At 36.8% G+C, this 26,949-nt stretch overlaps 2 protein-coding genes across 14 annotated transcripts in view; one reads left to right on the top strand and one right to left on the bottom strand.

Moving 5' to 3' along the window:
* The first annotated feature begins 6,835 nt into the window (after nucleotides 1-6,835).
* LOC112273408 (protein STAY-GREEN homolog, chloroplastic) lies at nucleotides 6,836-10,922 on the top strand. Of its 2 annotated transcripts, none has more exons than XM_024502138.3 (5): nucleotides 6,836-7,307; nucleotides 8,980-9,165; nucleotides 9,427-9,588; nucleotides 10,148-10,199; nucleotides 10,621-10,922. In XM_024502138.3, the coding sequence occupies exons 1-5, from the start codon at nucleotides 7,068-7,070 to the stop codon at nucleotides 10,833-10,835; spliced, it is 855 nt and encodes a 284-aa protein (XP_024357906.1). In that variant the 5' UTR covers nucleotides 6,836-7,067; the 3' UTR covers nucleotides 10,836-10,922. The 2 variants fall into 2 exon arrangements, with proteins under 2 accessions (XP_024357906.1, XP_024357908.1); XM_024502140.3 differs by having other exon boundaries at nucleotides 10,303-10,922.
* Nucleotides 10,923-11,671: 749 nt separating this feature from the next.
* LOC112273181 (uncharacterized) overlaps nucleotides 11,672-26,949 on the bottom strand; it is a 37,707-nt gene continuing 22,429 nt past the window's right edge. For all 12 annotated transcript variants that reach the window (XM_090245355.1, XM_073529397.2, XM_090245356.1 and 9 more), the window contains 23 exons: nucleotides 26,776-26,880; nucleotides 26,541-26,674; nucleotides 26,216-26,339; nucleotides 25,823-25,981; nucleotides 25,278-25,424; nucleotides 24,522-24,640; nucleotides 24,048-24,255; nucleotides 23,252-23,524; nucleotides 22,241-22,429; nucleotides 21,943-22,044; nucleotides 21,335-21,538; nucleotides 20,689-20,904; nucleotides 20,028-20,172; nucleotides 19,494-19,741; nucleotides 19,103-19,210; nucleotides 16,176-16,259; nucleotides 15,931-16,014; nucleotides 15,115-15,705; nucleotides 14,781-14,894; nucleotides 14,419-14,593; nucleotides 13,629-14,047; nucleotides 12,550-12,927; nucleotides 11,672-12,301 (listed from right to left, as the gene is read on the bottom strand). In XM_090245355.1, coding sequence (XP_090101481.1) covers nucleotides 11,963-12,301; nucleotides 12,550-12,927; nucleotides 13,629-14,047; nucleotides 14,419-14,593; nucleotides 14,781-14,894; nucleotides 15,115-15,705; nucleotides 15,931-16,014; nucleotides 16,176-16,259; nucleotides 19,103-19,210; nucleotides 19,494-19,741; nucleotides 20,028-20,172; nucleotides 20,689-20,904; nucleotides 21,335-21,538; nucleotides 21,943-22,044; nucleotides 22,241-22,429; nucleotides 23,252-23,524; nucleotides 24,048-24,255; nucleotides 24,522-24,640; nucleotides 25,278-25,424; nucleotides 25,823-25,981; nucleotides 26,216-26,339; nucleotides 26,541-26,674; nucleotides 26,776-26,880 — 4,665 coding nt within the window. In that variant the 3' untranslated portion in view covers nucleotides 11,672-11,962. The remainder of the gene's footprint in view (nucleotides 12,302-12,549; nucleotides 12,928-13,628; nucleotides 14,048-14,418; nucleotides 14,594-14,780; nucleotides 14,895-15,114; nucleotides 15,706-15,930; nucleotides 16,015-16,175; nucleotides 16,260-19,102; nucleotides 19,211-19,493; nucleotides 19,742-20,027; nucleotides 20,173-20,688; nucleotides 20,905-21,334; nucleotides 21,539-21,942; nucleotides 22,045-22,240; nucleotides 22,430-23,251; nucleotides 23,525-24,047; nucleotides 24,256-24,521; nucleotides 24,641-25,277; nucleotides 25,425-25,822; nucleotides 25,982-26,215; nucleotides 26,340-26,540; nucleotides 26,675-26,775; nucleotides 26,881-26,949) is intronic.

Raw genomic sequence — 26,949 nt, 5'->3', positions numbered from 1 at the left:
ATATTCTAATATTCTCTAAAAACGAAGAAGAGCATGAGGAGCATGTTCGTTTGGTCTTGGAGAAACTACGCAAGCGAGGACTATATGCCAAATTAGAAAAGTGTTTATTTCACCAGACGGAGATGGAATTTTTGGGGTTCATTGCGACTACAGAAGGTTTGAAGATGGACCCAAGAAAGTAGAAGCAATCATGTCTTGGGAGGTTCCGAAGACGGTTAGAGACGTACAATGCTTTCTTAGTTTTGCTAACTTCTATCGGATCTTCATCAAGAATTATTCTCAAGTTGCTGCTCCTCTCACTCGATTAACATGCAAGGATAAGTTGGAATGGAGACCTTTGGCGGAGAAGGCGTTTCAAGATTTGAAGATAGCATTTACTACAGCTCCAATTTTGGTACATCCAGACTTTACAAAGGCCTTCTATTTAGAAACTGATGCTTCAGATTTTGCTTTGGGAGCTGTGCTTTCACAAATGAGTGAAGATAAGAAGCTCCATCCAGTTGCATTCTATTCTCAGAAGTTCTCTGCTGCTGAAATCAATTATGAGATCCACGATAAGGAACTTCTTGCTATAGTGGATTCTTTCGAAGAATGGCGTCACTTTCTTGAAGAAGCTGCACATCCAGTAACCGTATATACGGATCACAAGAATTTGGAGTATTTCATGACGGCTCGAGTTTTAAATCGGCGTCAAGCTCGGTGGAATATGTCGCTATGTAGATTCGATTTTGTTATCACTTATCGACCTGGAAGGCAGCAAGGACTATCCGATGCTTTATCAAGGAGATCGTATCTTGTACCAAAGGCTGGAGAAGCAGCGTTTGATCAACAATGTACAACGTTATTGAAGCCAAAGAGATTTCAACTTTGTGCTACTATTGTATCATTTGATGTTGACTTCCTAAACCAGGTACGTGCTATGATCATTAAAGATTCAGTAGCCATTGATATCAAGTAACGTACCAATGACGACAAGTTCAAGGTGGAGGGAGATCTTTTATACTTTGAAGAGCGATTGTACATTCCAAAAGGACTAGCACGACTCCGAGTTCTTCAATCTCGCCATGATTTTCCAGCTGCGGGACATTTTGGATTCAATAAGACCTTGGAACTTATTTCTCGAGATTTTTGGTGGCCCCAAATGTGGAAAGATGTGAAAGATTTTGTCCTCTCTTGTGACATCTGTTCAAGATCTAAGAATCCTCGGCATCGCCCTTATGGACTTCTACAGCCATTGCCAATTCCACGTCGACCATGGTCTTCAATTTCTATGGACTTCATCATGGACTTCCTATCATCAAACTCATTTGACAGCATCTTTGTCGTGGTAGATCGGCTTATGAAGATTGCACACTTTGTTCCTTGTAAGAAGACATCGTCCAGTGAAGTCACAACAAGACTCTTTCTCGATAATGTGTATCGATATCATGGACTACCAGATGATATCATATCAAATCAAGGTACCCAATTCGTGTCAAAGTTTTGGAGACTTGGATATTGAAGGTGGATATCAAGCTTTCTTTAGCTTTTCATCCTCAAACTGATGGCCAAACGAAACGGGTGAATCAAGTCTTGGAGCAGTACTTACGATGCAGCATCAACTATCAGCAAGACGATTGGACTACATATCTACCGCTAGTCGAGTTTGCATATAACAATACCCTCCATGCGTCGACTCAACAAACACCATTCTTTTCCAACTATGGGTATCATCCGAAGCTTGATTTATTGAGTCCGTCAACAAATAACAATCCAACAGCTGAAGGATTTGCGAAGCAACTATCAGAGCTTCAAACTATGTTAAAGCTTCAATTACAATCCGCTCAAGAATCCTATAAGACGTCTGCAGATAGATTTCGGAATCCAGCACCTACTTTTAAAGTTGGAGACAAAGCCTGGCTTCTTCGATGAAATATCAAGACCAAGCGACCATGTGATAAGTTGGACTATCGAAGATTGGGACCATTTATCATCCAGAAGCAAATTAATCCAGTGGCATACCGGCTGGAATTACTGGCTTCTATGAAGGTACATCCAGTCTTTCATGTTTCTCTGTTGGAACCTTATCGAGAGTCATCTTTTCTTGGAAGAGTGCAATGTCCGCCACCTAGTATTGAAATCGAGAACCACGAAGAATACGAGGTTGAAAAGGTATTGGATTCACGGCGAAGGTGGAAAAAGTTAGAATATCTTATTCATTGGTGCGGCTATGACATTAATTAGCGAACGTGGGAGCCAGCTGAAAATCTTGCGAATGCGCCACAAAAGGTACAGGAGTTTTATCAACGACATCCCGATAAACCTAAATCAATTCGATGATAGCTTCTTTCTGAAGCTTGTTCTCCCAACAATATAAGAAAAAGGGAGAGCACCAGCAAAATTCATAGTTGATGTAGTTATTTTCTCCAAGATATATCGTAGTTTGGTCTTTTGATATGGATAGCCAAGAGATAGATACTATGCCAGTCAAAGTATCGCAACCGAGTAGCTCACGAAGGCGACCCCGAGATGAAGAACTACATGTACCACGACGACGACGGAGGATACCGAGTAACCGATCACTGGTGATTGTATTTGAGATCGAGCCTCCTTACGATGGTCAACCAGAAGGCGTGTTTGCAGGACAATTTCACAATGAGGATACGGAAATTCATGCTTGGTCAGAAGTCGAAGGCGTGGGCCACTACCGTTGGCTTCAAGGGTCGATGAACCACTTGCCTCGTGAACAACAGTTGGAGTTCATAGCAGAAGTTACGCGACAGATCTTCATTTTCTTGCGTTGGTACTGATCAACAACATTGCTTCTCAGAGACCTCGAAGCTAAAGGAGGGGGTGATGTTAGGGACATATTCCTTAGAACTTTCTAGAGAGAAGTTTCTAGAACCTTCTAGAAAACAAGCCTCTGGAACCTTCTAGAAGAGAAGCCTCTAGAACCTTTTAGAGAGAAGTTTCTAGAAGCTTCTAGAAAGGAAGTCTCTGGAACCTTCTAGAAGAGAAGTTTCTAGAAGCTTCTAGAAAGGAATCCCCTGGAACTTTCTAGAAGCTTCCTAGTTAATAGAAGTAGCTCGAGAAGTTTCTAGAACCTTCTAGAAAGGAAGCCTCTAGAACCTTCTAGAAGCTTCCTAGTTAATAGAAGTAGCTCGAGAAGCTTCCTAAGTAGGAGTATATATAGGGATCGAGGTTGAAGAGTTCTTCAGTCTCGACAACACATCTCTTGGAGTTCTAGCTCACCTTTCTAGTGTTGTTCTTGTACTCATCTATTTAATCTAGTTCTGTCACTTCTTCTTGAACTTCTTGTTAGATTTCAAGTCTGTATTTTGTGTCCGTGACAGTTTGGCATAAGGCGCAGTAGGGAGCAAGCTAGTATGGAGCTGGGCTGAATCAAGTATTCTAAGCAAGTATTCTAAGCAAGTAGGGCAGAGAGTGAAACAAGTGATCTAAGCAAGTAGTTAATGTGTGAGGGGCTAGCAAGAAGAGCAGCAAGGTCATGAGGTAGATACTGAGCAAGAATAGCAATAGGTTTGAATAGTCAAGTCTAGAGCAAAAAAAAAATTGTGATAGTATGTAGAAGAGAGTCGTGCTGATAACGTATTGAGAATATTTAGAAAGACACAAGAGTAGTAGTAAGTAATACACACAAATGAGAGTAGTAGTAAGTAATACACACAAACAAAAGTAGTAGTAAGTAATACATACAAACAAGAGTAGTAGTAAGTCATATACACAAGAAGATTTCTAAGGAGAGAGAGCATCACACATAAAAATCTATTGATCTGGTTATGTCTCATATACAAGAAAAAAAAGGGGAGAGGATAAACAATTCTTATCTACTAGACTCTAAATACTATAGCTATAATATTTACTATAGTCTACAATAAATATTATGGAGAGTGTCGGCTACATTTCATACTCTCAACAGTTTTTCTGTTTCTTCTCTTTTTCTTTCGCAGTCATTTTCAATTCTGTAGTTTTATTTACAACTGTGTAGTTTTATGTATATATATATATATAAATATAATTTCAATTCTTTAAGCTAGTAGCTGATACAAAAATGTAATAAAGTAGTATATTATTTGAAATTAATTTAAGTAATTATGAAATTCATAGTAATCTTTTGGAATCTTTTTTTTTCTAGTGGAAGCATATTGTAGGAACTCATGTCTCATTTAAGATGGATTCTATTTTAGTTTAAACTTTACACAAAATAAATAAATTCCACCAAAATGGAAAAGATAGAAAATTAGTTTTTAGTTTGTAAAGTGAGGTTTGAACTTTATTATTACAAGCCTTAACATTCATTTTTATTATTCCCATACATGTGATTATTCTTGCATTCACTTTTGATAAAAATAGCATAACTTTCATTGTCTAATATATCAAAAATAATTAATATTTTAAAAAAGATGATTTAGACAAAAAAAATTATCATGAGTAGGATTAATCAAAATTAAAATCACAGAAAAATATTAAATTTAAATTAGATAAATATTGTGACATTCCTATTATTTGAATGAACTTACATATTTGTACTCAACTTCTAACAAATCTCAAATTTGGTATAAATAACAATGCATAATCTTACCAAAATTTTAAAAATATGGGTAATTTTAGGAATGTAAAATTTGTTAAATATAAAACCTATAATCAACTGCTTACCCAAGTTCTATTCTATTAAAAAAGACAGGCTGTGTTTCTTGACGTACATTTTTCCAAAGTATATCTATCCCCAACCTCTTCCATATTCATCCCTGTGCATGAAAAATCACTTAAAATCGGTGCACTCAATTCAATGTAAAAGTAGTAAAATTAGGGTAAATAATAGCTTACATTTTGGAATGATAGAGACCGTTTGAATGCTCTTGAGCTCCAATTTCTTCTCACTAAGGGTGTTATTCATATTCAACTTCAATGTTTGACAATGTCAAACATTCTTTCAAATTTGACTTCGATGCTGAAACCTTATGGGCACTTCATGTCAGGAGTAGACATTGATTTGAAATTTATAAAGGTATGACACAAAATCTGAATCCAATTTTTTAATAATTATATGTTTAAATATATTTTATAATTTATTTATTTATTTTCTTATATGTTTCTAAATAATAAACCAATGACTAAGTCCAACATACTCCCAAGGTTAAAAAAAGTTACCATTTATTTTGCAAGTCAGACATCAAATTTGGAGCCATGTATATATATATATATATATATATATTATTTTAAGACTTTAAAAACTATTTTTGAAGGCTTCAACTTTGGTTCACCTCAACTTTTAATGTAAAGTACTCCTAATTCTATGAAAATTTTGGTATAAAGAAGGAATAATATGATTGAATCCTGCACCTCAAAAAAAGAATGTAAAAAAGAAAAAATGAAATAATAAGAATAAGGATAAGAAGAGATAATAAAAAAGCATATGTGTCCAAGAACCATCTTGTCTTGAGTAGGATGTCTGAGCGACTCTGACAACCACTTCGCATTTTGAGAGAAGAAAATATAATTTGAAACTCAGTCCCTCACAAAACATTAGATAATTGCAACGTACGAGGTACACCATGTACACGAGCGCACTGCGCCAAGCTGTGGAGCCAGGCTGATTGATGTAGATGAGAGACCAACCTTGAAAGTTACAGCGCCTGGGCAGTGACTCGGAGCGATGGAGATGGAGATCGTGATCGAGATCAAGGCATGCTCTGCTCTCATAGCACTGCAGCAGCAGCAGTAGCAGCAGGAGCAACAACGATGGAGGTGGTGAGAAGTCTGCTGATTGATACCTGCTTGGGTACAGACCCACCGGCTGCAGCAGCAGCAGCGGCTGGAAATATTTGGTTGCAAAGAGGCCGACGCCATGATCTCAAAGGGGGTGTTCGATTTTTCTTTACCAGTATGAACGTTAAAACGATGGGATCGTTAGTTTACGAACAGTTCCTCACATGGGTTACTTTAACTACAGTTTTCGGAAGCATGGAGGAGATGACTTTTGGTAAACAACAAGTGACGACGAAGTTTCTGCCATGTTTATTACCTCTTCATACAGATGGCGAACATGATGAACAAATCCCTTATTGGCTCCATCTTTTCTGTGACTGATCATTGTCCTCGGAAACGCTTCTCTATCATTCCGAGTGGGTTCGATCAAGCTAATCAACGCACGCTCCATCATTCCCCCCACTGCTTGCTGATCACTCTAATCCTCCACTGAAACGACGACAATTAGGCTGAATACACACACAGTGCTGCGAGGCTCTCACTGTTTCAACATCGAACCCAGTTCGTCAAACAAGAGGACTTGGGGTAGATTCCACCAGAGAACCCATGGTATTCGCATCCAAGTGAATGTACAGAATGGGGAGGTGCAATGATGGTCTAGATAGCTGGGTCAATTTAAGTAAAAACCTGAGTCTATTTAACATTCTCCTACGAACATATTTATTTGGAGTTGAATTAAATTGTCCAATCAAAAAAATAAACAGAAAAAAGGAGGGGCGGGCATGGGTGCCCGCGCAGTCCACACCAGGGCTTTCCCGAACCAAGTAAATCGAAGCTAATCCCAAGCGTGAGGTGCAGCTTCGACGGGACCCGAACCTCGGACCAAGGAGATAAAGCGAGAGATTGAACCCAAAATTCGAAAGGGGGGTGGTTGGACGTCAAGAACCAATGAAGCCACGCCAGGTGGCGATCGGATAGCGGGAAGCAGATTATACCATGGCCAAGCGATGGATCGGGCCCAGATAATTAGATATCCCATTACTGGCCTCGATGCAGCATCATCACCGTTCATCATCATCCCCATTACCATCATCCTCCTGCTCCATTCGGAGCCGCTAGAATCATTTGTGTCGTCGGTGTCTCGCTCGCTCGCTCGTTCTTGTGGTCGCCGTTGTATTCCTGTGACGATTATTTCCCTTAGTCCATTCTCACCCTGGAGCTTAGGTTTGCAGCATGACGATTCGGAGGATGTGACAATGGCGGACCAGAGGAGAGCGAGCAGGCGGAGTGTGGTACTGAGTCGTCGTCGTCGACTTCCTCTCTCCTAAGAAGAAGAGGAAGAAGAAGTATGAGAGGTCATGGCTGTGTCATTATCGCCATCGTCACGCGTTAGAGTGACGATCGTGTCCACTCCGAGGAGAGTGACCGCGCTGCGGGGAGGGAAATGTGTGGCTGTGGTTTCTAGTTGTCAGGAGCGCGGACAGTTGTCGCTCAAGGTGGTGGAGTACTCGGGATTTCAACGCCAGGGGCGGGGGTTCAGGAGCGGGAGGGGAAGCGCGGCGTGTTGCGGTAGGCAGCAGTTTAGAAGGTGTGCAGTGGTAAGATGATGGATGTACTGGTTTCTGTTTTTTTCTTTTCTTTTCGACCTATTCAGAGATTTTTCTTTTCTGTAGTTATCGCTGTTGCGGCATTGTTACAAAAACATTATCACCGCGGCGGGTAGCTTATGCTGCATGTCAATTTGAAATCATCGCCGAGGTCGTTCTTCTGAACATTCTTGTCATGATGCCAAGAAATGATTCACACTGAGTTCGAATTCTAGATAACGAGGGTGAGCGAGAAATCGCTTAGTTATTCAGCAATCTATATAGAATCGAGGTGTAGGCTCCAAGAAGCAGGGTGCTCTACATTGTTCTGAACGAATTCTATGAGACTTGTTGTGTGAGTAATACAGCGGCTTCATTATTTCGCGTGCGCTGCAATATGCTGGTTCATCTAGTTATACCGAGTTATCACATCCATTTAAGAATGTCAATTTAATATCAGTGTTAATGCTAGTTTAACACGCTGAATTAATTCATTCATTTAGCGATGTCAATTATGCGCCCCCTGTGCAGATGTTTGAGTATTCTCTCTTAGAATTCCGTCTTATCTCATTTTTAATGAAAACGTTCTTTAGGTTTATCTCGAACGTTCAGATGGTTAACTTTGACTATGCATACAACTGTATGATTTTAGACGTGTACAATCGCGTGCCTGGTTGTCAGAATCGATTGCTGAAAAACTAGCAACAGGATTGGAACATGCTGAAACATCTCGGAATTTTATACATAGGACACGTATTTGGATAGGTATAAGTCGTTTAAGAGGCCACTAGCAATTGGTAGAAATTGCTTCTTCGCAGTTTGTAGATATTCATGTTATTAGATGCGGATTAGATTGCTTATCAAGACAGTTGTGGGAGAATGCATAGTGCTCAATTGATGTCAAGTAGAAGCGAGTTTAATCATAACTTTTTGCGGGCGTTGCTCAGCACACTTGAAGACAATTGAGCATGTGGACCACAATTAGGATTATTTGGGCGGATAGTTTGAGAGTTTGCCTGATAACTTGCTCTTGTAGATCGAAGTTTACACCGCAGAATGCTTAATGCTATGAATGTATACAGACAGGACGTTCTTTGATTTCATGTGCATTGACAATGCTAGAGATGGGTATGGCTTAGAGAGACGAGCCCTTTTCCTGCAAGGATGGACGCAGAGGTTAAACTTAATGACGAATATTTTCCTCGAAGATGCGCCGTTTCAAAACGCGTGCTCTGATTTGTATATCAGTTTTTCTGATTGTATTCTCTCACCTGGAAGTACAGCTAGGGACACAATTTTAGAGAAATCAAATGTTCGCTGTCAACCTCTGTTTTTCAACTCTCATCTCGTAAATGTAGCCCTGAACAAGCTCAAAACCTCATCTTCTCGTTTTATGTAACAACTGTAGTCATCTCGGTCTTGTGCCTGATCTTGGTAATGATTGGACTTTATGATGATTGAGATGAGGCTTTGTGTTCTTTAGAGTAGCCATCTGACACCTAAATACCCTGAGCTTAGTGACGTGTACTCTGAACTTATTATTGTTTTGGTTTTTCTTAGTTGGTGATACAACTTCTTTCGGAGTCTTAAGTTTATCTATTGTTACAAAGGGTCGAGGTTACACTTGCTTATTTTATATTCCCCGTGATCTGATGTTGCCATCGAAATTATGCCTGTTTGTAAGGTTGCGAGGTTATTCAATCCGGAGGATTTCGATCCGTCAAAGTTGACTGTAAAATTTGAAGGGAACGCAAAAGATATAAAAGCTAAATCTGTGGGGGATATTCTACCTCGCAAGTATACTTTAACACACAGCGATGTTACAGGAGATTTGCTTTTGTCTATCGGCCCCTCTCTTAATCAACAACAAGTGAGTGCAATAATGAAGTCGAATGCTTTTGGGGTTGCTCTGTCAGGTTTAAGGTGGACTAGCAAAACATCATACATAGTTTTCTGTTTCAAGAATCGTAGCGTATCTTGTAAGATGAGAATTTACTTTACATGTTGTGAGATATCCGTAACAACGTTCCCGTTATTTTCTAAAGCAATTTCTTTTTTTATTTGTCGAACCCTTCAGCGATGCGGTGAAGTGTGTGCCAGTGCAATATTGATGTTGATGAATTTGGTACAGTTGGCAGATTGGTATACACGGCTGATGAGGGATGAAATTGTAGCAGAGTGGAGAGGAAGTGAGCAGATTTCTCTCCATGTGCACTGCCATGTCAGTGGAGGGCATGTCCTTCTTGCACCAGCCGCTCTTCGAAATAGCATCTTCGAGCGAGAAATGCCTCTGGTCAGTTTTCAATCCGGAAGTTGTGGAAATGGAATAGCTGGTGTTGGTGTAAATTTCTGCGGGCATGCATACGATGTTCTGGTAGTGTCTGTATTCAGTTTCTTTTTGCTTCGTTGTGACACTGTTTTTGCTTCAGCAGTTAGTGAATCATGAAGATGAGTGGAGTAAGCCTCTCAGTTCAACTTATTAGGAATTTATCACTTTCTCTATCCATTTGAGTTCCAAACAAGTGCACACTCCATGTATGTCGGCTTTGGTGGTCGACAATTTTAGGTGACTTTTGTGTAGTTGTGATAACTGATGTATACCTGCCGCAGTGGTGTACTGAGGTAGGCGTACAAATATTACATAAAGATTCTTAGCAAGGATTACCTTAGATATACTCTGTGGTTCACATGGTAGATTTCATTGGGTAGTGAATGGTCGTATTGGGTTGAATGTTTCCTTCGTTGGCTTGATCTGGCCCTCAAAGTTACCAGGTATCCCAACCTGCATATATGGTTTTGGTGTTTATCATGCAGTTCTAATATCGAATCTTCTTTTGATGATTGGAATGCAGGTTCTGGAAGCAATTCGTCACGGAGATAAAGATCTTTTTGATGTATTTCCAGGTGATCATTTCTGCATTATGCAGTTATTATGCTAAGCCTTGCATGAAATTGTTTGCATTATAGTGTATTTCTTTAGAATGATGAAGCTGTTTGCATGCAACAGAGGATGTATTTGCATATCTAGAGAGATGAGAGATGCGTTGCTGTTGACAACGACTCAACCAAGCTAGCTAAGTCAAAATGTTTATTGATGACTCGTGCATAATTTATTTAAGATCAGGGATGCTTATCTTATGTGTTGATTCATCACATTTCGGCCTGTTGTATTCTAGAATTTGGACTGAGACCTTTATTGTTGCCAATCGTCATGGTCTGTTATTTAGACTAGATATGTGAACAGAATGAGGACATTCAAGTTGTTATAGAATTGGTTATGCCTTCACATGCTGACTCTTCTTTCTCTTTAACCTGCTGTGTGTAGAACTCTATGCAAGCACTGTGTGGGTGCACTTCCACTCATCTGATCCTGAGTACAATCGAGCAGACTGTTGGGGTCCATTATTCTATGCAGCCAGCCCCGTGAGGCGTGTGACTGGTAAATCTTCTCCTTCTTGTAATTCGGTACCTTTCACACCCCACACACTGATAGAAGTGAAAAACGCTCGTGCTGAACTCTGTTCAGTGATGTCTCAGTAAAGCTCCTAACATTGGCGAATGGAAGCTGAGTGTCACTGTAATGTTGATGGTGTTTCATATTTAATTCATTGTTTGACCATTTGTCAATCCTGCCCTTTCAATAGTATGAGTTGGTTGAAATCTTTGTGCATGGAAGGGTGTTTTGTTTCATTTCTAAGAAGGGAAGGTTCAAGTAAAATGCTCTCTATCCTTTGCAAGTTCGTAACTCTGTCCAGAAACCGTGATGTATTTGTGGGAAACAGTTACATGATTGGACTTTTCTGATACTTTGATTTGTCTCAAATAGCAGTTGTGCTTGGTTGGTATTCTTGATATCTGCAGCCATCTTAATAAAATGGTATAATTATTTCCTTGGGTCCAAGAGCATGCCAGTTTGTCAAAGTCTCTTGCTTCTTTCTTACAAAGAGTGCCTCACTGCCTACTATCAACTTGATGAGTACCTGCTCTAGGTAATGCCCAAAACATGAAAAATAACTACAAGGAGAACAATATCCTAGTGAGTTGCTTATTCTTGTGAATGGAACTAACTCTTGAAGTACCATGATCCTAAAGAAGTCTATCTCGTACGTAACAGCCAGAATTAAGGTGGCAGTCCAAAGCCTTAGCCTCTGAATTTCAAGCAAAGACTGTTAGTCCCCACAAATATGACGTGAACAGTGCCTCCTGTTGCATATATCATCTATCTATGTTTGTCAACATCTAGCAAGTTGCTTTATTAGGGAATAGCGTAGTGTGGTAAAAGAAGCCATCCTAAGTAACTGCTGCATTGAAGAGGACAATCTTGCAGCTGTGGTGAAAAGAACATGTATCTCACACTCAAGTAGCAGTAAACTTGCTCACAGATAAACTGAAAGTACTCTCTCAAATGTAGAATCTGAAGTTTTACATAGGATTAATCTTGGTGTATTCACATTATAATCATCACAGAGAGCAGACTACAATCCCCTAGCAAATAATTCTGCACTATCTCTTCTATGTCTCAAAAATTATAGTTGTAGATCCGAAGTGCATCCAGATTTCTTAATCTGAAACTTTTCTGATCCAGTGCAGATTACACTGGAAGTTAAGGAAATACCGATCTGGTTTTGATTCTGCATGGAACCCTCTATCTTCCATTCGTATCTTATTCAAGTATCAAGCTGGGTTAGCATAGCTACGCCTCGTTTGACCCAGTGGGCCTGTGGTCTTGAGGAAGGTAATTTCACCTCCATGACAAAATTTGTAGAATGTCCAGTTGTGGATAGAATGCCTCTTCTGTCACTTGTCTTGTACAATGGACACAGATAATGTGGATAAGCCTTGAAGTTCTTAATCTCACCAGGAACCATCCATATTATTGGCACTTTTGAAAAGAGAATTTTGTTAAGTGATTCACCGAGCTCGTGAATTGTGTAATCATATCTTGCTCCTTCTAGGTAAAGCCCTTTCACGTAAACCCCATCTTGAGGTGGTTCAGTCAAAGCGTCCTACAAGCACAATTACGTTGATGTCTACAAGGATAAATGCATAGAAAGGTAAACAAATAACTGAAAGTTTATGTTTCCTACTTTCCTCTAACAATACAAACCCATTTGACAAGTCACAATGAAACATCATCACATTGAGAATCAAAACTTATTGCGACGTTTACAAGTCAAGTTCATTCATCTTCTCAACCATAGGAAGCAAATAGATTAAATTTACTTTCTCAACATTGATGTAAAGTAAAAACTACCGGATGTTCACGAATCTCAAATTCAAAATCAACTGTATCAATTGGGATTTTGTGGCTCCGTGCAAAATTTTGCTTGGCTCCAGTTAGAAAAGACTGTGTGAAAAAGAATGCTGATAACCAATAAACGATGGGTGCACCCTTGGTGACCCATGATTGAAGGAATGCAATACGTTCTATTAAGTCAGCAATATAACTGGCTAAAGGTTTCTTGGAAGGATAAGATTTGGCGGCCCACATAGTTGGCACTTGTCCAATAACTAATGTCCTCCCACACAATTCAAGTTCAGCACTCATAACAATGAATCCCTTAACTGCTTTTTGTAATTCCAACAAACTGTTTCGAATGATGGTCAACAACTTGTTAAATCTTTCAAGTTCCTGAAACATAAATGTCCCATGTTTAAATCTTTTGAAAAGAAAGCAAACAAAAAAAAAAGGGGGGGGAAATTAAACGCCTTCAATTACTTTATCATGTGATACATTCAGCCCGATCGGTACATCGTAACAATCATCAACCTCATGATATGTGTGTAATTCTCATTTATGAGTTATAATCACTATTTAAGAATTAGATAAGTGTATGATTTTTGAACATGAATCTGTCAAATAAACTTTCATGTAAGAAACATCATTTTTAAAAATTTAACCAACAATTACCATTTCTATAATCTTTTAAATTATATGTATGTATGTATATACAAATATAGAAAAATATACAGACCAATCAATGTGTTTATTAGCCAGCATAATTATATCATTCCAAGTTGAAATAGTTGGAAACTATCTGATTTTGTGTTTACTACTTTGTCATTCTTATAAGAAAAGACTCACTTAAGTTTTTACTATTTTTCTTGTAAAGACTCATTTAAGTTTTATAATTAGATCATTTGTCATTCTTACAAGAAAATAGTAATTTAAGTTTTTACTATAATTCCATGTTTAAATCTCAACATGGAATTATAGTAAAAAAATGAAATTTTCATTTAAAAAACACATAAATAAGATAGTTTTGTTTTAATTTGATATATTTAAATATAACCCGTGTCACATTTCAAGAGGTGGTCTAGTAAAATGTTCACCTGGCACAACACGGTGTTCATGGACTGGTAATACGTAGTTGGGTATTTTATCTGAGCTTGTTCAATATCAAAATTATTTGGCAACTTCTGAAGAATATCAATTGATATGCTTTGCATCACTTCTTCAGATGTCATTGGACCGATTTCTTTCTCTGTTTTGTCTTTAACCTCTTTTGTAGTACTCACTGCTTCGTTTTCTTTATCTTTTGCTGCTGCTCTTTCTCTTTCTTTTTCTTCCTCCTCCCTTTTCCCTTTCTTTTTGTTATCCTCCATCGGAACTACAAGCAACAGTGAAGCCAAAAGACGGTTCACTTCTGTGTTTTCTTTTGTGATGTCAGCATTGCTGTGGAATCCATACACTTCAGGTTGAGGTGCCGCTGGTAATTTTTTAATGAATTCAAGGAAATCATTGTAATCCCCTGTGATACATACAACAAACAATGTTTCAGTCTGAGTCAAAATATTTACAAAACAATATTTAGTTTCGCAACTATTAACACTGGACTGACACACAGGTCCGGTTTTTTACTTTTATTTTCACGCACATTTTATTACTGTGCTTATTAAACTACTGTATGCATACATTTCAACATTTCAATAAGATAAGTTTGATTTATGCTGGAAATGCTGTTTAATGACAGAAAATCTGATCAATCCAGTAATGATTATGAGGGCTCCTCACTTGTATTCATACTAATAATAACAGGCTCTACTCTTAACTAGATATTTCAACAGTTTATTAACTGAATAGCACAACATATATATATATATATATATATATATATATTACCATCTGGTGGAGCTGTAAACAATCCACTCTCTGAGAAAGAAAAGTCATGGTTAAGAATATCCGGAGCATAGAATGATGCAAGGATAGTAACCAAAGTTCGGCGATCATGATCATCAGTCACTCGTCCTCCATAGTTGCATTCACCAGTGAGATAATTCAACGCCTTATACGGCACCTACAAACAACACACCACATTTGAGATCCCAACCTTCACAATTCCCACTCAAAAACTGTACACACATGAGCTGCAAAACACAGGTTTCCACCACTCTCCAACACATCCACAAGGACTAAAAGCAGTATTCTCACAACCAGTTTCTCAACAACTATACCAGAAAACTAAGAGCAATTCAGAGCCTTACAGAGTCAGGGTATTCTTCTAAGAACATGCGCAGCTGTCGCACACTGATCCGCAAGTCCGACTCGTTGAACTCATACAGAATGTTCCAACCCAACGGACCGAACTTCCTTCGCTCCTGCAATGCATGACCCACGTAATCGTTGTGAACACAAAACACTCACACACTCACTGTTAGGGTGGTCTAGAATGTGAGTTTCCTTAGCCGGTGATTTTTGCGGTGCGAGAAGCATACTCCGGTGTTTTAGATGCGAGCACAACACTAAATTCGAGCAAGGTTGCTAGGGGTCAGTGTGGGTGAGTTGGGTGTGAGTGTGAGTGTGAGTAAGTGGGTGGACCTGCACAAAAGCGTGGAAGAAGCAGAGTGCGTAGAGCATGCGCCGCCATGTGGGACCCTTCGAGCAACCTTGGAAGAAATCAGCGTCCGAGATCGGAAACATCAGGTAACTGCCGGTCATGTTAGCCTTGAGTCCATTCGGGGGCTCGTTGGTCATCTTCACCGCATTTTGCAGCACCGCGACAGGGAAATGCTCCGATGGGTAGCTGGTGAGCCATAACCGGAAGCTGGGTTGCACTTTGTCGGTGCTTGTGAGCTCCTGCTCCCAGTATTTCTCAAAAGCCGGCATCCACGAGCTAGCGAAGTGGCAGTTCTGCAGAGCCACCCACGATCCATCGCTGGCTGCCTCCTTCAGTATTGCTAGAGCGACCGGACCTTGGCCTTGTCCCAATGACACCGTTTGCAGCTTGGCACCGTTGTCGGCGGCTAGCTTCAACAAGGCGGACATGGGATCGGATCCTGGGGAGAGAATGAATACTAGGGGCACCGTGCTGCCGGAATCCTTGTAGCAAGCTTCTAGATTCAGCGGCAACGGCTCCACGAACTGCTTCCCTATCGCTTCCGTTATGTAGCTGCTCACCGCCAGCACTATCTGCACCCCATCGTCGCCACTCAATCCCGTCCTTTGTGTTTTTTTTATATATGTAGATAGAAAGATAGATAGATAGATAGATAGATAGATAGATACATACATACATACATACATACATACATACATACATGTATGTTTGTGTGGGTGTGCACATATGAATATGTCGATCAACTTGAGTATTTCACAAGAATGGGTAAAGTGTCGGAGTTAGATCAGAGGAAGCACCTTGTCTGGTCGAATGCATCGCAGTAAACAGATCTTCTGGAACTTGGATAAGCTGCTGTTCCATGGCTCAGGCCACTCTTCCTCCTGTTGTGCATCAACTTGCAGTGTTTCAGTGTTTCATTAATCTCACCTCCCACAGCTTCTGTTGTATGTTGTCTTCCAGTTGTGGAAACTTTGTGTTTTTCTTATTATATTGTTTTTAGTGCTTTTTCAGTGTGTTGAAATGGGTGAATGGTGCTGGATACCTGAGGCATTGGACTGTCAAATATTTTACTGTATGTGTCGTTGTTTGATTCGATTCCCTTGTGAAGATCCTTGAACGCTTTAAACTGTTGTAGAATGAAGTTTGGATTTTAGATGGAGTTTATTTTCTTGTTCTAGAATGGTAACAAAGTGTCTGTATTCTGAAATAGAGGAGGAGAGGTGTTTTGTATGCAAATTATGATCGATTTATAGTCCCGAGATTATCAAGATATGAATCATCAGATATCTGATGAGACCTTTGCAAAAGTTTAACAACGTTGTTTTTTTGCTTCATTAGTTTACGTTAAAGAAAGCTGATGTTGCTTAGTTACTTGGTAAAAGAATTTCGTATCTGTGACAATTTTCACAGCGAAGCGAATGGAACCTCAGAAAATCAAGACTATCACAAAAATTAAGAAGGAATGCATAATTAATAACTTTCATTAATATATGAACCACCAAACAACATTATCATCTTCTAGCAGTCGATTAGTTGAACTCATTTAATGCATAGCAAAATATGATTTCAATACATACAAAGTGTGCTTTTTTAATTTTAATTACTAAACATTTTTAATTTAAGTGACTATTAATGAGCTCATTCAGCAATGCATGTTATGCTTTACATTCTCTCAAAACAAGAGTAATGAAATTTTACACTCAAGTTGAAGTAATTAAAGAAGATTAAATAACCAACACAAACATAAATCAGCTTTATCATAACATGTAATCATCAACAAACATAATGACTGTTATGTGACTTTGGAAGTTGAACAAAAATTTAAGTAACGTATCAACACCCATTTGAATTACAAAAAAAACCCATCAATAGATTAAAACTTAAGAAATCACTTTTTATTAGAAATATTATGATACATTAATACAAAGAGGTAAGAAATTTGTGATTGTCTAATATGACAATCTGTTTTCTTTTTAAAATATTCAATTTTAATAAATTTTTTAATAAAAATATAAATGTTGTTGTTGAGAACCAAACCTACTTTTATGAAATAAATTATCATATAAAATCAATAGGCTTAGGTAAGGAACTTTGAAGAAATTTTCAGCAACTACAACAAGAAAAGAAAAGAAAAGAAAAACACACACACGTCATAGTGTTCCCATTATACATGAAGCACTTTTAAGGAATATACCAAACATTGTTAGAATAAATAGATCTATCAGATTAGCGGTGGATACTTATTTGAAGGGCGTTTTATATTATGAATTTTTTTCAATGCTGGAAGAACGATTTCTTGTGAAGGAATATTTATTTACCACTATTGCATTATACAAATTGCAACAATCCACCACCAGTTAAATACATACTTCCCAAGGTTGATTAGAAATTTTTATTTCTATAAATCTTATAAAAAAAAATTAATAATTTTCTGAATAATAATACTGTCATTTATGGTAAATACTTTAATAAACTTAGATCTACAATCCTTGTTTAACTCAACCAAGTTCATATACACCACATTTCAGTATAATATTATAAGTTCGACAGTGCCTGTGGAAAATGTACACTTATAATTTATATATATCTATATTTATATTTATACACATACATACAGAATTATATGGAAAGAAGAAATTTTCAAATGGACTTTTGCAATTTAAAGAACTGAAACCCCCGAACACAATCCCTTTGAAAACTTTAAAGTTGATTAGAGCCTTTCATTTGTGGAGGTTAAAAAAAAAATCCAGTAAATTCTTCAAATGGCTCTAATTTTTATTCTCCTCTAATTCCATATTATTTTGGGTCGAAACTTTTGACATGTGAGGAGATTAAAATGACTTTGCGATGAGGATGCCTTGGACAAAAAGATACTTAATTATGGTTTGCAAAAAAAAGATAATGCTGTTTGTAAAAATAAATAAATAAATAAATAAAAACTTAAGCAACGTGAGACTTTCATTTATTTGAAAAAAATCTAAAATTCAGTAGTGATGATTGCATTTAGAAAAATAAAATCAATAATAAAAACTTGCACAAAAGATATTAATCTACAATCTTCTATTTAAAATTTTAGTATTATTTTGTGGTTTGTAGAGATATTAAATCATATTGTTCTACTCTTTTAAGATCATTACTCATTGCTAAATGAGAAATTAGTTATTTTAAAAATGATTTTATTCTTGGTGCTGTAAAACAAATGTGTGTGTGTGTATATTGAATTCAATGATTAAAGAAAAAATAAAATAAAAAATAAAAAAAATAAAAAATCAACAAAAATCAACAAAAATCAACAAAAACGATATAAGATTAGAACTGAATTATTAAGGATCAACAATTTATTTTTTCAATGAAAAGGTGTCAATGTGAAACAGAGCATTTTATTTCAGCAATTTTAATTTTTTCAATTCTGAAAAAGATTCCAAGCTTTAAGTGTCCTCTTTTGTATTATAATACTACTACTACTAATAATAATAAGATTTTGATTGGATGTTTTCATATTATACAAATTCTAGTTTATTGTAATTATAAGTTCAATGTCATTCTAGTGATACATGTAACATTTCAAACTTACATGTTACTCACAATAGAACCAGAGAAAAACACAACACTACGAATTTTTTTAAAATTAGGAAAATCATGTTTGTTCGGTAAATGTTTAACATATTTTTTTTAAATAACTAAAATAAACTAAAATAAGAGAAAGAAACATCTGAATTTGGAAAGATTCCGGACATGCACACACAAGATGAAAAAGAATGTGTGCGCACAAAAAAGAACATATAAACAACTTTTGTAATCATCCAATTAAACCCATTCTATACATTGACTCCATGTTCAAAGAGTAATTTACAACCTTTTTTTATTAATTTTTTTTTACATTTCATTAATCTACACTTTTGTTTTTATAAATATATTTTATTTTGGTGGTTATTAGCTTATAAAAGTAAAGGCACAATGTGAGTTAACCTTGGAGAGACGGAAGAACTCGCCCCACATCTTTTTGGTGATCCATTGCAAAGGGGGCATTTGTGGCTCTGCTTCTAAAACTATTCCTCCCGTTAGAAGGAAATTGAACTGCAAAACCATGGAATCTATTTTAGCATTGCCCATACAACTATATGTAGAAACATTATATATATATATATATATATATATATATGAATGAGAATGTTAAATAGACCCATGTTTTTACTATATATATATATATATATATATGAATAAATATAAAAGCACACAAACACATCATTTTCACCTTATAAAGGAATATCCTAGAATGTATGGAGCAAAGAACCCCATGTCAAACATTTTTAATTTTAGTTTTAAAGTTGTTAGCATATCCAATTCCTTGAGAGCAAACCTCTTCCATGTCAACCTTCCCAAGAGCAGATTCAAGACGGATGGCCATGACAAAGGAGAAGAGGATTTTGTCCTTCTCAAACAAGGAGCGGCAAATGTTGCAATACAAATTGTACATGAAATGCTCGCTGAGGATCTTCAACCGCTCCTCCAACACATTGGATTTCTCACTATGTACTATTGAGAACACAAATAAATCAACAAACCATGGCAGCGAGTACTGGTACATGGGCTCAATGTTGCACATTTCTGAAACATAAAAATCCACACTAATATTTATATATTGCTAAAAGTAATAATAATAATAATAATGATGATGATAAAGTGTCTGGGTGATGTAGCAACACACAAAGGGAAAACTTTAAAAAAATTACAGATTAGTTGCATTTTGTCAATTTATGAATGTTGCAAAGTCTAAGAGATTGTCTTGTAGGATTGGACAATGGTGTGATGATTTTTGTTTTTTTTTTGTTTGTTTGTTTGTTTGTTTGTTTGTTTTATTTTTTATTTTAGTGTGGTAGTGTGTGATAGTCACCTGCAACGCAAAAGTATAGAATGGTGGCTGTGACTGCAACAGGCACATATGAGTTTCTGGTAGCATCAATAATCTTTTCAGTAGCTTCAGCTACTTTTTGCTTCTCTTGAATATCCTCTCCTAAAATTTTGGATTGAGACAAAACCTGTTGATGCGTAATCCTCTGATGTTTAGTCTCAGTCTTGATCATGGCATTATTTCTCCACATTTGATAAACTTTATTATACTTGTTTTCATAATAATTTTTAAGTCCACATGTGCATTCACTCTTTGCAATACCATATAGTTAAAACCATGAATTAGCACCCCCCCCCCCTCCCCCTATTCTTTGTATGAAAAAAAAGAAGAAAAACAAATAAAGTGCACACACACATACAAACAAGATGGGTGGAGTTGTCATCAGGAATTTTCAACAAACAAGGGCATACAAAACTGCTTACACATGCCTCAAAACCAATTACAAACATGGGACTCTTGCATTACAAAAAAAAGCAAGCAACAAACAAAGTAAAAGCAAAATGCATGTGATCACCACACAAAAACAATTATACACCCAGAATTTTTTATGGTTATTAGTGTATGTGTGTGTGTGCATATATATATATATATATATATATATATATAAATATATATAAGTCAAAACAGAGAATTGTGGACTGACCTGGATGCCGGTTTCATCTTCGAGGATGTTGCCCTCCTGGGAGAGCACGGCAAGTGTTTTGTCTTCAATCTCTTGCAGCATCTTGTTGTTCTGGGCACCTTGCAGAATGAGCTGGTTCTTCTGTGCCTCCAGGTCCGGCCGCTCCTTGGCCACTGCTATCCCTAACAGCTGATCTATCAGCCCCTCTGGAGTGATCATAAAGTTTAACACTGTCACCTGCAATGCATATACAACAACAAACCAACCAACATAACAAATAGATAAATGAATAATGAAAAGATTATTTAAAAATACAAAAAAAACAAACAAACAAACAAAACAAGAAACTAACACAAATTAATGAGTCCACAGCCCACACTGCATGGCACTTAGAGTCAAATTTTAGATATAGACATATACATAACATAAATGAGTGTACTTATGGAATGCAGTGTTTGGTGCAATTGGTGTGTTGTGATTTAGTGTCAGTAAAAGTACAACAACATTGAAGATTTATTAAACATGTTTGCCTATAAAGCACAAGACTTAAGGCACAAGGTATGTTTGAAGATGGTTGTTGGGTTGTTGTGTTTTGATAACCTTGAGTTGGCTTTTTTCCTTCTCACAGCAAGAGGGGGTGTTCAAAGATGAGAGGCAATTTATTTACCTTTGCAGAAATCTCTGGACTGTAATGAGGGTTCCGCAGTTTGGATGTGATGTACAAACGGAACTGGTCTGAATATTCAATAATACTATCACCCAGACGGATGCACAATGAACCGCTTTGTTTGAATGTTTGGCGCAGCAGTAATGGCTCGAGTGCCACATCAAGTTCAGCACCCACATTCTCAAGAAGAACAGGTTTTCCAAACTATGCATCCCCCCCCCACACACACACATACATAACATCAAACACTCCCACTCTTTAAATTTATTATTGTTGTTATTTTCTTAATGCTTATGGTAATAATAATAATAATGAAAAATAGATCAATACAAGATATGCATGTGTATACACAATCTAACAAGATTCATACTCATGTTCCAACAGACATATTCCAACAGTGTGTGTGTGTGTGTGTCAATGTAGATGTAGTTTACAAAGTACAAAAGCTCCAACACCCAATGTACTAACAAAAGAATTTTCTCCTATATATGTGTCAATGAAAGTCTATGTAAGAAACCCACAAATGCTTTAATGCTTAATTCTAAAACCCCATACAAGCTAGTTGTGTTTAGATAATTCAAATACAAATGTAATGAAAAAAAATTCACTTGAATGGCATTTTCAAGTTTGCGTAGGAAATCGCTGTCCGATAGCTTGGTGATGACCAACTTGTCCCCTTCCATATTCTTAATCCACTTGTTGGCCTGGCCCTGCACCCCCACACACATCAAAGAATTGCATATTATGCAACCAAACTCTGGAGCATTCATTCATCCATATGTTTTACACAAGTTTGTTTTTTATATGGATAAATATATGCATATATATATATATATATATATATATGTGTGTGTGTGTGTGTGTGTATATATCCATATATATTTGTGTGTGTGTGTGAATATAAACCTGGGGATCAATCATAAGAGGCCAGCGGCGGCACTTGGACACAATGGCTCCATTGTCAATTGAGCTCTGGTCTTTGGGAAGCCCTGCAATGTTCCATGCACGGATCCTCACCGGATCCGCAAGCACCACACTGAGTGAAAAATTAGTCGAACATGGAATTTTCCGTTGCTTGCAGCTCCTCATCCATTCCTACATTTGTTATCACCACCACAAATAGCTTACATCAATCTACCCATCTCCACTTTTCCACACTAAACTTGCTTCATGCTCATGTTCCAATTTGGAGGATTATGCATTTTGTATGGCCATGGATGTGGATGGAAAACCCTAATAGATATCTGAACTTTCTTCAAGATTTTGGATTATTTGTTTAAACATTTTGAAACTTGTTGCTTTTTATGAAGCGTGGGTGGCTAGAATTGTAGGGAATGTTTTCAGTGTTGAAACAATTTTTTGCAATAGTAGCGTTTGCTGTTTATTTGTATGGGGTGTGAATCCAAAGAGTACTCATCTTCAACTAAGTCTTAGCTTCATTTTTATTAAAAAAAAAATGTGCAACCTTGAGCAAATTTTTATTCATATAACAGTATTCATGAATGAATTCTTAGATTTTAAAAAATGAACAAACAAAAAAATAGACCATGTTGCCATAGCAAAAAACAAAAAAACATCTAGTGTAAAATGTCAATCACTTTGCTAATTATTCTATCACATCACGTTAAGAAACATTTGGGTAGTTTATGTAGCATTTATATCATCACATGTAAAAACATCAATGACAATACCAGCTACTATTAGTAATTTTTTGAAAACCAAAAGGTAGATCAGAAATGGAATGCACCCCAAGATTTTAGGGTTCAAATTATAACCTACCAGCACAAGCTTTTGGTGTATACATATATATTGGAGCATATCATAGTTGAATATGTGTAAAATGGTTCATTTTTATTGAATATTGTGAAGGTTTTTGTTGATTTTGTTGTTGTGGGGGGGGGGGGTTGTAGTATGTACCACAACAATTTTTTCTCGAAATGAAGGAGTGAAAGTGCCCAAGTAAGCAATCATGCCCGCAGAGAGGAGGATGTCCCCTGTGAGTTTAATGTACATTTGGCCAAACATTTCCGCAGAGCCCATCCATCTTGCCTTCTCCCCTCCCAATCCTGCCATTAGCTGATTGGCACGGTCTATTTTAGTCTGGGTGAAGTCCACTTCATCCAGCACCTTCTTCTTCTTCCCCTGTGCCCCTTGCAGTTCTGCACCCAACACCCCTAATTTTTCCTCCACCTGCACAAAAACAACAACATTGTAATTGAATATTTAATGCAAAAATTCTTATATATATATATATATATATATACATACTTGGGTGATATGGAAGATCACTTGTTCTATTGATTGATTGTGTATTGCCAAATCCAAAAATTTGACTGTAAAGCCTCAAAACAGGCAGATTTGGGCAATGTTTTTCTTTGTGGGCAAAAAGTAAGATGTGGGATGAATTTAGGCCAGGGTTGAAATCAGGCTGAAAAAGGATTAGGTTGCATGATCTCTATCTTGCACATTTATTTGGTGCATTTTCAAGGATTAGAGAAAATGAAACAATGAATTAAAATAGGATCATGTAGGGGACACAATACTCCATGACTATGTTCTACATCTGTACATGACACATCAAGTCATCTAAAACTCATTGGTTCCTCTTTGTTTTTTTATTTATTTAATGAAGAAGACCAGACAAATGGTAAGAAAAATTGCAAATAAATTTTAAAGGACTCATAAAATGGTTGGAAAGAGTGGAGATACACACCACTTTGAGGTTGGCCTGTTTTATGGCAAGCTGGGCCATAACCTCATTGTATTCAGCCTCTGCAGCTCGTAGTGCAGCCACCTTTGGGGCCACAATTTTGGCTGCTCGGTCATATGCCTCTATCGCCCCAACCCATGAGCACAATCCAAATGCAGCCTTTGATATCTTGGCAATCAGACTTGGTGCAAACGCAGGATTTGCCAAATACCTATTCATTAATTCATTCATGAACCCACATCACTCATCTGTTGCTCAATATTGAAATTTAATTAACATCACTTTTTTACTTTGATTTAAGGGTTCAAATTGAAGGATTTCACAGTAACAAGTAAATAAATACTTTCAAAGAAATGCCATTGTCTTATTGCACACACACACACACACACAAGTATTTTTATATGTAACAAATACTACATAAAATTTTCTTGGAAATTAAGGTAAAATTGCACTCCAGAGTGGCTGCAGGAGACATACTGGCGAATTTGAAGAATGATGTCAGGGGGTATATCATCTTTGTTATACTCTTTTAAGCTCTTCAAGAAATCACTGTCTGCAAGCATTTTCTTGCAGCTCTCCCAGTAGTCTTCAATCATCTGCACATTTTGATAATCATAGCCTTGTGGTCATTTCCCACGATTTTAAAAATCAGTGTGATATTTCCACCCCAAAGTGAACATAAGCTTGGGATTAGATCCATTACTACAGCAACAACAACAACAAAAAAAAAAAAAAAAAAAAAAAAAAAAAAAACACTACAAATATATAAATAAATATAGGCAGACTAATGTATCTATATATATATATATATATATATATGGAGCATAATGTGGAAATTTAAAGTTATGCTAAGCTTTGTTTTGAACTATGAAATCAAACAAAAAGTTTGATGAGACAGACATGGCCTTTCCAGGATGGCCAAAAGATTCAAAGCTGGATTTAAAAACTGGATGGAAGATTTTTCTTAGTCATGGGGTAATATCAAACTTCCCTTTTACTGAGTAAGAAAATTTATTTTCCAAAATGCTTTAAAACTGACTCTCACTCTAAATGCAAGCATACCAGAGGCAGGTTTTTTATTTTATTGTATAAATATATACATATATATATATATACGAACAAGAAGTCCAAATCTCACATTTTATTCATATCAACTAAATTGTTACACTCTTCCTCTCACTTTCTCTATGAGGGAGGTTAGCATTGGCTTGTAAGTGAGTGGCAGAAACATGCCTTTCCAGAGCCACCAGGGTCTTTCATGCGAGTGGGTTTGATGCTTTTCATTATACACACAGCTTCCATGACCAGTTTCACACCTGCTGGTGGACTCTTCATCCCTTTGAGCTCTGATATGTCATTCTTTGTCAGTGTGTCCAGTGCCTATTCACATCAAAACAATTATTAATATGGTGTACACTGACCCCTAATTACCAAAGGATGACATCTTTGTACTAATATGTTGGCCATTCAAATCTTATATATATATATATATATATATATATACACAGAGAGAGAGAGAGAGAGAGAGAGAGAGAGAATTTTCAACCTTGTTTCATGGATGGTTTTACAAATGTAATGACTCTTTCAAGTTTCAACCAAAAGAATTAAAAAAAACTCAAAAATTAAGGGAAAAACTCTAAATAAAACCCTTAATATTTGCAGAAGATTTGGGATTGGATATCATGCATTTTAATACAGATGAGTGTGTTGTGGTGAATGTTATTATTGTGTTGTATAGATGCCACAACAAATGATAAGTAGGGATGGATAGTTGTTACCCTAAGAGCAGATTCTAAAATGGGCATCACAAGGGCCAACTCGGCTTCAGTGTCTAACTTAATTGCTGAGGCAGCCTCTGCTTTGACATTAGCATCTGCTTCTTCTGTCAGCACAACTGCTTTCACTTTGTTGGCTTCCTTTGTTTCTTTGTCAATCACCTGTTTTTGCAACAAGAATATGACATTTTAATCAACCTTTTGCACAATTGTTCACAAAAAGAACAAGGGAATAGAAGCAAATGCAATGAACCCCAACATTTGATGAAAATGTTGAAGAAGGTAAAATATAAAATTAAGAGGAGGATGGAATGTTGTTACAAACCACTATATCAGACAAAAAAGTTTCAAGAAGGGAAAAATAAAAATAAAAATAAATAAATAAAAAATTGGAACCTTGAGGAGTTCCATGACATCATTTGAAGATTTTAAGAGCATTGGTTGAAGACCTTCAAGTTCAAGTGACATTGCATTAACATCACTTGCTGATTGATCAAGCTTCATAATACCCATTTCATATCTGCACAATCAAACAAGAAGGTTATACTTTTAAAATTAAATATTTATGAAACTCACACTTAGGACATAGAGGATAGTAATAAATACCACATATTCTTCTAACTTTCAATAATATACATACATATGTTCTTATATTTGAGAAAAAGAATATGTGTGGATTTATAAAAATCTGACTCAATTGAAGTATTTTGAGAACTATTACCGTTTTTTCAGTGTTAATGTATCAGCTTGTTTTTGGTCCAGTAAAACTTTGAACGAGGATATAAGTTCAAGGAAACTTGTGGGAGTTACATAACAATATCGTCGAGCTGTTTTAAAATAATCAACAGCCAAGTCCTGCACACAAACCAAAGATTTATTTAGATAACATGAATTAGTGTGCCACTACTATTTTCACATCAATCTCTTGAAAGGGCATTTTTTATCATTCAATTTACCTGAACGGACATATGAAAAAACACTACCATCTCCACAAGTTCACAAATTAGTTTTGGCTCCACATTCACATCCGCTAAAAATCGGGTTGCCACGGACTTCAATGCCTACATACAAATTAATCCATACTGAGCTTTGAATCATTAATAGAAAATCATATAAGGTTGATTGGATTT

The sequence above is a fragment of the Physcomitrium patens genome, chromosome 20 (assembly GCF_059467195.1).
Source record: "Physcomitrium patens ecotype Gransden chromosome 20, ASM5946719v1, whole genome shotgun sequence".
NCBI classification, from domain to species: Eukaryota; Viridiplantae; Streptophyta; class Bryopsida; order Funariales; family Funariaceae; genus Physcomitrium; species Physcomitrium patens.
Note: the sequence above shows the minus strand (reverse complement) of the source record. Positions and strands in the feature narration are given on the sequence as shown.

Excerpts from the sequence above, each read along its gene's own strand:
- LOC112273408 (XM_024502138.3), top strand. The coding sequence starts at position 7,068 with ATGGCTGTGTCATTATCGCCATCGTCACGCGTTAGAGTGACGATCGTG. Across the intron at positions 7,308-8,979 it reads AGTTTAGAAGGTGTGCAGTG|GTTGCGAGGTTATTCAATCC; the intron begins GTAAGATGATGG and ends CCTGTTTGTAAG. Across the intron at positions 9,166-9,426 it reads CCTCTCTTAATCAACAACAA|TTGGCAGATTGGTATACACG; the intron begins GTGAGTGCAATA and ends AATTTGGTACAG.